General features: G+C 47.2%; 2 protein-coding genes across 4 annotated transcripts in view; both read right to left on the minus strand.

Annotated features, from left to right (window-relative positions):
* The window catches only part of LOC310785600 (triple functional domain protein-like), a 48,157-nt gene extending 47,201 nt beyond the window's left edge, over window positions 1-956 (minus strand). For all 3 annotated transcript variants that reach the window (XM_083646727.1, XM_083646726.1, XM_083646728.1), the window contains exon 1: window positions 834-956. The gene's annotated coding sequence lies outside the window, so the exon portion shown is untranslated. The remainder of the gene's footprint in view (window positions 1-833) is intronic.
* On the minus strand, window positions 711-11,816 carry LOC310784942 (triple functional domain protein-like; the record flags this gene model as incomplete). The annotated part of the gene is made up of 9 exons (XM_083645963.1): window positions 711-716; window positions 834-956; window positions 1,925-2,155; window positions 3,305-3,436; window positions 6,269-6,460; window positions 9,205-9,327; window positions 10,235-10,463; window positions 11,385-11,581; window positions 11,718-11,816. 9 exons carry the CDS (start codon window positions 11,814-11,816, stop codon window positions 711-713), a joined length of 1,332 nt encoding a protein of 443 aa, XP_083502089.1.
* Between the last annotated feature and the right edge of the window lie 1,516 nt (window positions 11,817-13,332).

Raw genomic sequence — 13,332 nt, forward strand, 5'->3', positions numbered from 1 at the left:
GATTCTTCATCATACTGGCTTTGGACAGCACTGACTGGCTGATAACAGATATTCACTAAACGGCAGATATCACTAAACTGATATGTAACAGAGTGAGAGACACATATATTATGTGTCTAAAGGTCCTTACACATCAAGAGCGATGCGAATATACGGCACGAAATTGCGATGCGAGTTTTGACTCACCTGTCAATCACAGCCACAGATGTGTACACGTCGGAAGCGAATTTCTGAAAAATCGAACGTGGTTCGAAAAAATAAACACCGCAATAACGCTCAGCGAAACTTCGCCGTCGGTATGCACGGTTGCATTGACTGATATAGGTTCGGAAAATATTATTGACGTGCGAATTAATCGCACAAAAAAAACGTGCTCGGTGTGTAAGGACCTATACCCTAACAAAAGAGTGAGACACATACAGTATATTATGTGTCTAACCCTAACAGAGAGTGAGACACATATATTATGTGTCTAACCCTAACAAAAGAGTGAGACACATATATTATGTGTCTAACCCTAACAAAAGAGTGAGACACATATATTATGTGTCTAACCCTAACAAAAGAGTGAGACACATATATTATGTGTCTAACCCTAACAAAAGAGTGAGACACATATATTATGTGTGGAACCCTAACAGAGAGTGAGACACATATATTATGTGTGGAACCCTAACAAAAGAGTGAGACACATACAGTATAGTATGTGTCTAACCCTAACAGAGAGTGAGACACATATATTATGTGTGGAACCCTAACAAAAGAGTGAGACACATATATTATGTGTGGAACCCTAACAGAGGGTGAGAATGAGAGAAACGGCGACAAGGTACCTGGGCCACCTCCTCAAAGTCTTCGTGGCGCTTCTGCAGCGCTCGGGCGCGGTGGAGGGACTTGCCCACGCCAGTGTGCTTGCTGAGGAACGCCTCGCCGTGGTTTTCGATCCAGTCCAGTACCTGCGAGTGCACAACGAACCCATGAATCGAGAGACAGGCAGGCAGACCACAAGGGGGCGCTCTAAGGCGGTGGATGAGCCACTACTTTTGGTGATGATCAGAGGAGAGGAGGGAGAGAAGAGATGATCGGAATTACACTGAGCAACCTCAACCTCAACCTTTTTCATATCAAGGACCCCAAATTTAGTCCGCACTAGAGCTACGGACCCCCATTTGATGAGATTTTGTCTCTCGGAACCAAATCAGCCAATATTCTTTATTGATATGATTGATATTGATATGTCCAGAATGCCATGACTATCTGTATGGTAGGTAGAGAGATAACAGAGAAACTATGATCAAACACTCATTCTTCTACATTCACTTCTTGTAAATTAAATAATCATGAAGTTTAACAGGGACCCTCTGGAAGCCCCTCAAGGACCCCTGGTGATCCCCGGACCCCCACGTTGAGGACTATTGCCTTATAACTTTAATGGACGAACAGCATCTGCACGTCGGACACGCGACCCAATTCGGTTGCCACGGCGACGGTTGCCATGACAACACGCACGGGAAACCCCACGCTTCTCGGCCAGCATGTAACCTTATTATCAGATTGGACTGTTTCGACTTTGGCACACTCATGATACTTGTTTCTCAAGCAAGATAATCTACTCTGATAATTACATTTGCATTTTACATAACATTTTCATCCAGAGCGACTTCTGAGAAGTGAGCAGGCCGGGAGGTGTTTGAACGTGTATCAGAGATGCCCACAAGTCATTTTTTTGCAAGTCCAAGTCAAGTCTCAAGTCTTTGAGGAGCAAGTCCAAGTCAAGTCTCAAGTCACTGTGTGTGTGACTTTAGTGTGACTCAAGTCCAAGTCGCAAGTCCAAGTCCCCATCTCTGATGCGTATACATCTAGTGTGTGTGTGTGTGTGTGTGTGCGTGCGTGCGTGTGTGTGTGCGTGCGTGTGTGCGTGTACCTGTTGGACGTCCTGCTGAAACACACAGAGCTGCAGGCGTTGGTGCAGCCTGACCTTGCGGTGCTGCCAGATGTTCTCCAGCTGTCTCTGGTGGTGCAGCACCTCGTGGATGATGTCCAGCACGTGGTGCACGGCCTTGGAGTAGTTGGCCGACGCCGTCAGCGTGTCGGCGCCGCCGGGAGTCAAAGGTCGCTGCAGCTTGTCCAGCAGGGCTTTGCCGTCCTGGCTGACCTGAGGAGCATTTGGTAAACGGGGTTAGCATTAGGGATATTCTGTACTCAGTGTTGGGCAAGTTACTCATAAAATGTAACGAGCTACTTACTACTTCTTTAAAAAGTAATACAATTACTTTACTCATTACTTGGTATCCAAAGTAATTAGTTACCTTAGTCGTTACATTATTATATTACTTTCGTAACCCCTCCTTTCAAAAAGTAGAAGACGTACAACCTGTTTAGCAAGCTCCTTTTAGAACTGAATCAACTTCATTGAACAATATCCACTTCATTTGAACTTTGCTTTAGCGCCAGAGAAAGTAATGCAGTAACTTGAAGTTACGTGGATTAGTAACTGTAATTAGTGTTTTGGACATTCTAATCCCTTACATTACTACTTACTGGGAAAGTAATACAATTACAATAACGTGCTACTTTACTTTACTGCCCAAAACTAGACTGTACTCACAAACATAACATGGGTGCATAGGGGCGGTGGTTCTAACCATATGAAAGGTACACCAGTATAGATTTGCTAAACAATTGACTTGACCTGCAAATGTAAACACCAAATGTCCACACAGTCCTAGTCGCAAGATTTGGTGTCAACAGCCTGTGTCAACCATTCATGTGGCCAGCTGCTTGGGATAACCCACACTTTAGTTGTTTTATTTTGAAATATATAGAAGAGGAAATTAAAAACACAAGAAGTTATCTATTGCACTATGCAGTATAAACGATGCTAATTCCCTCAATACTGTAAGTGAAAACAGTCACTTATTTTGAATTGAAAACTCTGCAGTAAAGTTTTTATTTTGACTATTATGCGGCAAGATATATATGAGAAAGTATGAGAGGTGCATTTTTCAGTTTGAGAACTTTAAACTTTATTTTTCACCTTAGAGAGAAAATTGAATTTGCATGATTATATTTATTGCATTTTTGCACAGTAAATGTTATTAAAATACCTTGGTACTATGTGAAATATGTTCTAATAGTACAGTAAACCTAACAGTGGCCCTTGCAGTTGCCAAAACCACAGTTTTTAGACCCGTTTTACGAAAAACAAATGTATGAATAGCACCCATCCCTTTACAGATACATGCATTTATTGCATGTATTTATTGTTTTGCACACTATGCATGCAGATTAGCTGTTGTGTTACCTCAGAGTAGGCAGCGGTGATGTGTTCGTACAGGCCCTGGTGGTGGTGGATGGCGTCTTCCAAGTCTTGAAGCTCAGAGGGCAAATCCACCTCGCCGCACGCCTTGCACCACGAGTCCACGTTGCTCATGTACTGCAGGGAGGAAACACACACAAAAGACTACATGTAACTAGGGATCATGCACCACGATATCGGAACATCATCGGTATCGGCCAATAAAGACGTTGAAATTGAATATCAGCATCAGCCTGAAACGAACATGCTCGATGCTTGTAAATTTGCACGGGGTTTGGTGGCTATTGTTTGAAATAAAATGTGACATAAATAAAAGATATGGCACGTTTTACATAGCCTAGTTTTATTTTGCCCAGTGAGTGCAACATCTGACTCAAAGCCTTGGTCACAATGAACGGTAAACAACTGTGCAATATGCATGCACGACACGTGCATCCCTAAATGTAACGCATTTCACAAGAGACACGGGCCGAAAACAAGGCTGGTATCAGAATCAGAATCAGCTTTATTGGCCAAGTATGTACACACACAAGGAATTTGACTCCGGTTTGCATTGCTCTCAAAGTACTCGCACACAGAAAAAAGTATGCGCACACAAAAAAATGCATTAACTACTATATACAATAAGTGTGGTGTAAAGTGTTTATTCTAAATATGTATATATGAAAGAATGTATATGTACAGCATATGTATAAATAAGCTTATAAAGGCTTATACAGATATATTCCCAGATATTGCACAGATATATACCGTTCAATATGAACAAGGCTTTGAATCAGATATTGCGCAGCAATTTCACAGTAAACGTACATTGTGTGTGTGTGTGTGTGTGTGTGTGTGTGTGTGTGTGTGTGTGTGTGTGTGTGTGTGTGTGTGTGTTCGTACGTACGTGGGGGGGGGGGTTGTATATAAGTTGCTGTGCAGGAACATTTCTGTCCCTGGATTGGAGTGTTTAAACTGTAAAGTGTCGTTATGCTCATCGCGTGAGTCACACATGAGTCAGACTCCTAAGTCGCCCGGGCAGCAGTGGCAGTTTCTGAGTCTTTACCATCACTGGTTTCAAACATGCCCAATTTCCTCCCCGTACGGCTGTGAGCCGTCTCGCATCCCAGACACTTCAGGCAGAATGATCCCTGCGTGGCTGTTCATTACCATGCCTGTGGTAGTCTCGGCTCCCAGACGTTTGGTGAGCTGCGCCACCAAACGTCTGGGAATTTCACTGTCAGAAACTGTCTCTTCGAGCCCGGCGAGAACTGCCGGCAGCAGACACGCCCACATTTATTATTAGAATTATATTTGGTAGCGGCAATGACATTTATCATAGTCCTAACACAGAGCATGAAGCTGATATGCTCCAAACAAAATTTATAGCTGTGGTTTATTTTACAATCATTTTTTCTACCCGGAAGTGGTCCGCTTGATACTGTGAACTTGTGTGAAGTCATCAGCAGTCTCTGTAACGTTAGCCTCGGGAGTCGGGTTTATCGCTGGGGGAAAGACCTCTAGCCGCCGGGGCCGGATGAAACACGTCCTATTAACAGGTTATGTTTGTTTCTAAGTGATTCATATGTTTCTCCGCAAATGCGACGATGTTTTGCGAGACACCGGTTCTGCATGAGAACTGCCCCCAGAAAGCAGGCCCGCCCACAGCACTCATGATTGGTTCTCCGATGCAAGGCTTCCAACAGCGCCACCTAACGTTATGCAAAGATTTAAATAGTAATATTCTCAGTCTTACAGTAGTGAAACGGATTAAGACTGAGGGCTGAGTCTATGCCTGTGGTGACTTCCTAGAACTCTCTCTCTACCCCCCCCCCCCCCATGGGATGGGGGATGAAAACAATGAATAATCAGCGAGGCTGGCTCAAAGAACAATCAGAAATTTGCAAGAAAGCACATTTCTGCGCGCCTTATTGCTCTTTGAACTTTGCCTCCCGTCCCGTGACAACTGCAATAATAGATGAATAGGAGGACGAGCTTAAATGAGCTTCGGGACGCGTGCGGAGGAGGAGAGGTCGGGGTGAAATCCCAGAGGAAAAATAGCCTGTTTCTATTTCAATTCTCCATCATGAAAGGTGGGTGTGATGATGGCAATATTCCGGATTGGAAAAGTCATACCGCCCATGTTCCCTAGTTGGGATTCTGCTCGTGTGCCTTTTACAACCGTAAATCACTCCAGCGACCCAACTAATGAGCACAGGAATAACTGCAGATAACAAATTATTTACTAACATTCTGCATAATGCTTATGTAAATGTATGGTAATGGCCATGCATAGGTTGGGCATTATAGATTTAATGGTGCCAAATTGGTATTTTCAACCCAGGAAGAGTGTGTATACATGCATCCATACGGAGGACTGCAGTCAAGACCACCTCGGCTGAGTTTTGCCAAGTCCAACGAAACTTGGCTTGATGTGAAAATCAATATTAGAGCAAATCAATTCTTCTTCAAAAGCACTTACGAAAATTTAACATAGTTTTTCAATACACGATATAGAGGAAGAAGAATAGAGACCATGCCTGGCGAATTTCTGCGGTAATTACCACCACCAACGGAATTGGCCGGAAGGTTATGTTTTCGCCCCCGTTCGTCCATTTGCTGGCAGGATATCTCAAGAGGTTATGAACAGATTTACATGAAACTTGGCAGAAAAGCAGGTCATGTGCAAACTTAGAAATGATCAACTTTCCACGCCCACTGGCCAAAAGGGGGCGTGGCAATGGCCGTGTCCAATCACAAAAAGGCGCCTAAATTCCAAACACAAAACATACATATCTACACTACAACTATCACAGCATGTGAAGGGACAGTGGGTCTGCAACCACATGTGACATCAGGCGTATCTTTATCCTTTCTCCAGACTTGTCTCGGTAGGAACCATCGACACGTGCGTGAATCCGTAGGCGGAACCTCTGTGTGCGTGCGTGCCTCCGTGGGACAGCCTACCTGGTCGCACTTCTGGTGGAAGCTGGCCGACATCTCCAGCAGCGTGCTGCGCTCGTCCAGCGCCGCCGCGAAGGCCTTCCACTCCTGCTCCAGCTGCCCCGAGATCTGCTTGATCTGCTGGGAGGCGTAGTGGCCCGACTCCAGCAGCCGGTTGCCCACCGACATGATGCGGTTGATGTTCACGTACACGTTCTGCGCCGCAGAGGAGAGAGGGAGGGGTTGTTAGACGGAGGAAGGGAACAGGGGGGTTAAGCTAGATTTACGCCTTGACAGAAATGTATCTGAACAGGGTTCCGATGGATTATTTTAGGTTCTGTTGATTCGTTTGGGGGGGGAGGAGTGGGCAGGTCAGAAAAGTCACTCTCCGAATCCGACCTCTCCAAATTGGCCGCCCAGGCGGGGTTGGAGACGCAGCGAGATCTCCGCTAGATCCCACTAACGTTATACATGATCCTACCCCCATCATATGTCACTTTAAAGGGCTGCACTTTAACATTTGTGATTGTTTTTTCTGTATTGCTTTGTCTTCTACTATTGATGTGACCACTGCGCTGCATATACTTGCACTAAGTCAAATTCCTCATTTGTAATCTGATTACTTACTGTGGCTATTAAAGTGAATCTTGAATGTACAATCAAAGCCCTTACATGGAACCTTTAGCTGGTTATGAGATACTGATGCCTCTATATGACCTACATCAGCAAAGGAGACCATCAGCGAGAAGATTGGCTATTTTCTATATTGTGATTCTGAATGCCTGTGCACAGGTCAGGACAGCGGGAGTATGTGTGATGGACCGACCGGGCTCAGTGGCCGGCCTACCCGGAGGAGGCTCTGTGTTCAGGCTGAGACTTTCATTTCCCTCAAAAACAACTGACAGCAGCCGTCTGTTAAAAACAACTGACAGCAGCTGTCTGTTAAGGTTAAACAAGGAGAGCGACTTTATTTCATAATGCCAGGATCAGACTACACAATATTTTTTGTCGTTCACGATGTCACCATGTCAGACGAGGCCATCATACTGCCATAAATTCATGACATGTCTTGGTCGGGAGACTGGCCACACTACAAGTGTATTCTCGCTTAACACCGACAGAGCATCGTATGCCACCGTCATCACGTCGTCTGCTGTCGTCAGCGAGTTCACAGGTCGTCGGGGAGGCGGACCTGTGAACGAAATCTCCCAGCATGCATTGAGGCCACTACATTGACAAGAAATAGCAACCAAATCAGACTAAATAGGCTAAAGTGGTAGATATAAATAATGTTTATGTTAGCACAACATGCAATTGTAAAACATTTCAATATTGGGCAAAATAAAACATTGAAATCAAAACACAACCCTATGTGAAACATCTATGTAATCCAGGTGCTATATATATCCCTTGCAGAATTAACGTTATTTGGATGAGTGACAGGCTCTGCTGTGATGCACTGTGATGTCCGCTCCAGCCTCCAACTTACTTCATGTGCACGCCCACTATTTTCTTGCCAGCTGCTACGAGACGAGAAGGAAGAGAAACGAACATGCAGCCGACTCTGCTGAGCTCATGTTATTTGTAGTGAGCAATGCCCATTGCCCAGGCGTTTAAACGCAAATTAAAACACCCTGGCCTTTTTATCTCTTTTATTCTTTTGAGCGGAGCGGAGCGGTGAGTGCGAGCGGGTGAAATCTGTATCGAGCGGGGAGCGGTCTCCCCAGGACCTGATACCTGTCTTCCGGGGTGTCACACTAGGCGAAACCATGTCCAAAAGACTGACATGCCAGTCTTTTCGTCAGGGCGTCGTGAGGCGTCCTAGACGTCCCGACTGGTCCCGACGCTGGTCTTTGATTATGTCACACTACAAGAGGTGAAGACGGCCGATCGTCGTCCCCGACGGTCATATTCGGGCCCGACGCTGAAAATATGTCGCGCACGACCAAATCGGTCTAAAATCGGGCTGAATTCGTGTAGTCTGAACCAGGCATAAGAGACTGAGGGCAGCAAGACAAAAAACAGGAGAGTTTGGCGACTACACACAAGAGGGTAAGCTAAACTAGCAGCAAGACCTTCTTCTTCTGTTTAGTTTAACAGTCGGCATCCATAAATAGTCGGATTACCGCCATCTACTGGACCTAGGCTATTTCCTGTTTTTTTTTACTCCGTCCCCCTAGGTTGACGGACAGCCTCCAATAATCTAGTACCTCCCCATATTGGCCAGGGAACTATAATAGGCAAAGTCAATTCGGGCGCCCTATGTTGTTCAGTTATCAGATACAGTTCTAAAGAAGCATATCGAGGCCTTTAGGGTGGATTAAGTGCGAGGCGGTTGACGGGGGTGAATTTCACAGAGGGTTCGATGAGGCAGACGAGGCAATGAGGTTGTGGGGAGAGAGAGAGAGAGAGAGGAAACAGAGCGAGACAGAGCGGAGGCACTGTGGTGCTGCAGAGCGCTCTGCCAGCGCCGCTTCTCATCCGGGGAGAGCAGCTCTCTCTCTCGCAGCCAGATTGATTCCTCGTCCCGGGAGTTTCATAATGGTTATGTAAGGCTGGCTACAGATAGAGAATCCCATTATCTAATACCTGGCTCCAAACACACACATCGTAAGTGCAATCACACACACACACACACACACACACACACACAGAAACATACCTGGCTCCAAACACACACAGCGTAAGTGCAATCACACACACACAGAAACGTGCGCAGCCTCAAACAGCAGCACAGACGACATGATTACTCAGTGCAGGGCGAGAATTTGATGGCTCAAGTGAGCAGGAAACACATGACCTTCTGCCGATGTGTGTCTGTGTGTGTGTGTGTGTGTGTGTGTGTGTGTGTGTGTGTGTGTGTGTGTGTGTGTCTGTGTCTGTGTGTGTGTGTGTGTGTGTGTGTGTGTGTGTGTGTGTGTGTGTGTGTGTGTGTGTGTCTGTGTGTCTTACTGTCTTACCATGCAGTTCATAGCGAAGTGGTTGTGCTGGGTTTGCAGCTCTATGGCGTGCGGGTGGTTGTTGCCGATCTCCGTGTAGCCTGCCAGAAACAAGCCCTTGTTGTGCATGATCCAGTCAAACATCTGAGTTAAGGAGAGAGATCGCATGCACACACACACCCACACACACACACAACCACACAGAGATCATGTTAAGCCGGGCTGAGCAGAAACATATACACACAGGGCACGGGGCGAAATACCAGCAGTAGCAGGTTAGCGCAAAAACACATACAAACAAAGTGACGGGCACTTAGCCGTGTGGGCAAACCTGAGTGTGTTTGTGCGTGTGGATGGTTATCATCTTTCCAGGCCAGAATAGAGATAGATGGACTGCCTCTATTATGAGAATCCTTACAGGCTCTCCGGGAGAGCAACTCGTGGCCTGTGGTGTCCTAGCAACAAGCTCCTACTACTGCAGTCTATCCAAGACTGCAGCCCTCGCTCTGTTACTGCAACCTGCTATTTTATGCTCCGCGCTGCAATGAGGAGGTCTGAATCTTTCCAGTTAGTCTCTCTGTCTCTTCCTATCGAGTGCTCCCGGTGACATCGCAGAGGCACACCTTTCTACCTACCTAGGGGTACGTGGAGGTACTACAGGGGGTACCGGCGAGAAAGGGGAACATTTTATATAAATAAAACTAACAAATTTTTGAGATAAATGAAACGTTAAATAAATCTTCTCAGGAGGCACTAGTTGCATCTCCGTTACTCCATTTCGTACTTTGTCATGTTATATTGTTCAAAAGTTGGGTTTTCAATCATTGCATCATATTATGCTATAGTTTTCTTTACGTTTACTTGGATTCACAAATCAGGGAAAGGAGGTACTGAAGCCAAAAAGGTCTGAGACCCACTGGCCTGGCCCTAGGCTATACAAGCCACCTTCCAAGCCACCTAGACTCAGGTGGATCATTTGTGACATAAGAGTTCACCCATCTTTTCGGGGCCCGACGGGAATCTCAAAGCATACACGACAACTGGCGCCCACCTTCTCGGCGTCCTGCTCGAAGAGGCGCAGCTGGAAGCACTGGTCGAGCTGCAGCTTGCGGACGTGCCAGGCCTGGTGGAGGTGCGTGCGGGTGGAGTGCAGCTTGTCCAGCAGCTGGCTGACCCGCGGCACCAGGCCCTGGGTGTCGGCGTTGCACCCCCCGCCGCCCCCGCTGCCCCCGCCGTTGCGGTTGGAGAAGGACTCGCTGCTCTGGATGCGCTGGAGCAACCTAGAGGGGGTGACGGCAAGGTAAGCTTCCTTAGGTATGAATTATACTTTATGAATAAGGCTTGACTTGACTGGACACAGATAAACTGTAACTAGGGAAGCTCGATAATATCGCTGACAGGCCGAAACGAACATTTATGCCGATATAACAGGCCGATAAAATGACACTTCAATTATGCACTAATGCTCGATGCTTGACTAAATGTGTCAGGGAGAGCATCATCCACGCCTGTTTAAGTAGGCAATTTCGGCAATCGGCCAAAAGAGTTGGCATATTTGGGTATCGGCCAAAAAAGAAAAATCCAATATCATGCATCCCTAGAAATATACTTTATGAATAAAGTTTGACTTGACTGGCACACACATAACATTAAGAGGGCTGGAATAATCAGAAAGCATGATAGTCATGAAAGAAAAACAGTGGAACAAGATCTAAAGAGAGGGACAGAGAAGACTTTTTTATTTATTTCGAGTGAGTAGAGATTCATATTCACATCCATTCACATTCATCCATCTAATAAACTCCCTTGCTCAGCCTGTGTGTGTGTGTGCATGTCTGCGTGTGTGTGCATGTCTGTGTGTGTGTGCGTGCGTGCATGTCTGTGTGTGTGTGTGTGTGTGTGTGTGTGCATGGGTGCGTGCATGTCTGTGTGTGCATGTGTGTGTGCGTGTGTGTGTGTGTGTGTGTGTGCATGTCTGTGTGTGTGTGTGTGTGTGTGTGTGTGTGTGTCTGTGTGCATGTGTGTGTGTGTGTGTGCATGTGTGTGTGTGTGTGTGTGTGTGTGTGTGTGTGTGTATGCGTGTGTCTGTGTGTGTGTGTGTGCATGTGTGTGTGTGTGTGTGTGTGTGTGTGTGTGTGTGTGTGTGTGTGCATGTGTGTGTGTGTGTGTGTGTGTGTGTGTGTGTGCGTGCGTGCGTGCACCTCTGTCCCTCGGTGTCCAGCTCCTCTATAGGGGCTTTGATGACTTTCTTCTTCATGGTGGCGTGCTCCTCGATCATCCTCCTGGCTCCTTCCAGGTCCTGGGGGAAGTCTTTCCTGGCCACCGTCTCCTGCATCTCCTCCAGACGAGACAGCATCTGGCTGGCGTGGCCCGAGAACTCCTCCAACGCCACGCGCACCTGCACACACGGAACGCACGCCCTGTTTAGAGCACTTCTGGTGCCGCGGAGCGCATGATGGAACCCGTCGGGGGGTTGAGTGACAGATCAGGTGGGGAGGCTCGAGTGACGGATGGGATGGGGGGGCTGATCTCACCTCTATCCACTCTTCGTGGTTGTAGTCCAGACTGCCATCGAAGTCGGCCGTCAGCTGGGAGGGGTCCACCACCTTGGACAGGCCTTCTAACGACACCATGGTGGTCTACGGGAGAGAAGATGATGGAGAGAGAGAGAGAGAGAGAGAGAGAGAGAGGTAAGGATGTTTTCAATCAATCTGTCAGTTGAGTGAGAAATGGTTCTTCTAATGCTTCTCTCCTTCCACATTTTTCTCTTCGCTGCCTGTGCTGTTAGAAATATAGCAATTTCCACTCCAGTGCACACGAACGACACCAAATACGTGTTAAATACGGCTACGAAAGTCTGATTTTTTTCTATACTTGCTGAGATGTGATGTTTAGTGGGCGCGTCTTGTGGGGAAGGGGGGGGGGGGGTGCCAGAGAGCATGCAGGCCGGGCGGTTAATTAATTGAAATGTCCATTACATGCCTCATGCGCACTTTCTCCTCCTCTGCTGCTGCAGCACCAAGCCGCACCTTGTCGCTTGAATTCTACAATAAAACAGCAACCAGTATTTCTTGGGTCTATTTTAGGCTGCATTTCACCATCGTTTCCAATGGGAAAACACTTGGATCCACAACGAGTCATCTTTCTGACTTCCAGACTGTAAAAGTGGGAGCTTATGAGTTATGAGGAGACCTTGGAAGCAAGCAGCACTTCAAAACTCAAATTCACAATTCTAATCCCATCCCACAGGACACACTGTACAATATCTTCTTGTGTTTTTTTTAACACATTTCTTTTCACTTTTTCTCCCATTTCCTCCCCAATTGCACTTGGCCAATAATACCCCCTTGCTGTCCTGGTCGTTGCTCCATCTGGGGAGAGTTGTAGACTAGCACATGCTTCCTCCGACACATGTGCAGTCGCCAGCCGCTTCGTATCACCTGATAGCGAGGAGTTTCACCGGCAGGACAAGCCTGGTGGGAGTATCACGCTGTTCCCCAGTTCCCCTCCCCCTCGAACAGACAACCCGACCGACCAGAGGAGGGCGCTAGTGCAGCGACCAGGATACACACTGTACCCCACCGGCTTCCCACCCGCAGAAACACAGCCAATTGTGCCTGTATGGCCGGAGGTAACACGGAGGGGCTCGAACCTGCGACCCTCATGTTGGTAGGCAGGGAATCTACCGCAGAACTACCCAGACACCCACAATACCAATTTTAGAGATCACAGAGGGAAATGTCTCTGTTGGGTTTCAGGGCCGCGGTGCCTGTGCCAAAGCCACCTCCACACAACACCCCCACACACATGGCCAGAGACGGAGAGGGAGATGGAGGACGATAGCTAGATAGATAGCACGGGGCTAAACAATGCAGAGGGAGAAGTTGAGAACGCTGTCCTTGGGGTAAGAAAGAGCACAGCCTCCGCCGAGGAGGAGCAGCGATAGCGCTACTCTCACCATTGTTGTCCCGGTGAATTGATTTGTACTCGGCTGAATGGAGGGAAGGGAGAAACGGTCAAGGCTGTTGTGGAGGAGGCCTCGCAAAGAGAGAATATGATCAAATGTTTTCATGCCCACCAAACACTCACTAACCTCACTCCCTTTCTCTGTCCCGCACGCACGCACGCACGCACGCACGCACGCACGCA

Source organism: Poromitra crassiceps (genome assembly GCF_964638095.1).
Source record: "Poromitra crassiceps genome assembly, chromosome: 11".
NCBI classification, from domain to species: Eukaryota; Metazoa; Chordata; class Actinopteri; order Beryciformes; family Melamphaidae; genus Poromitra; species Poromitra crassiceps.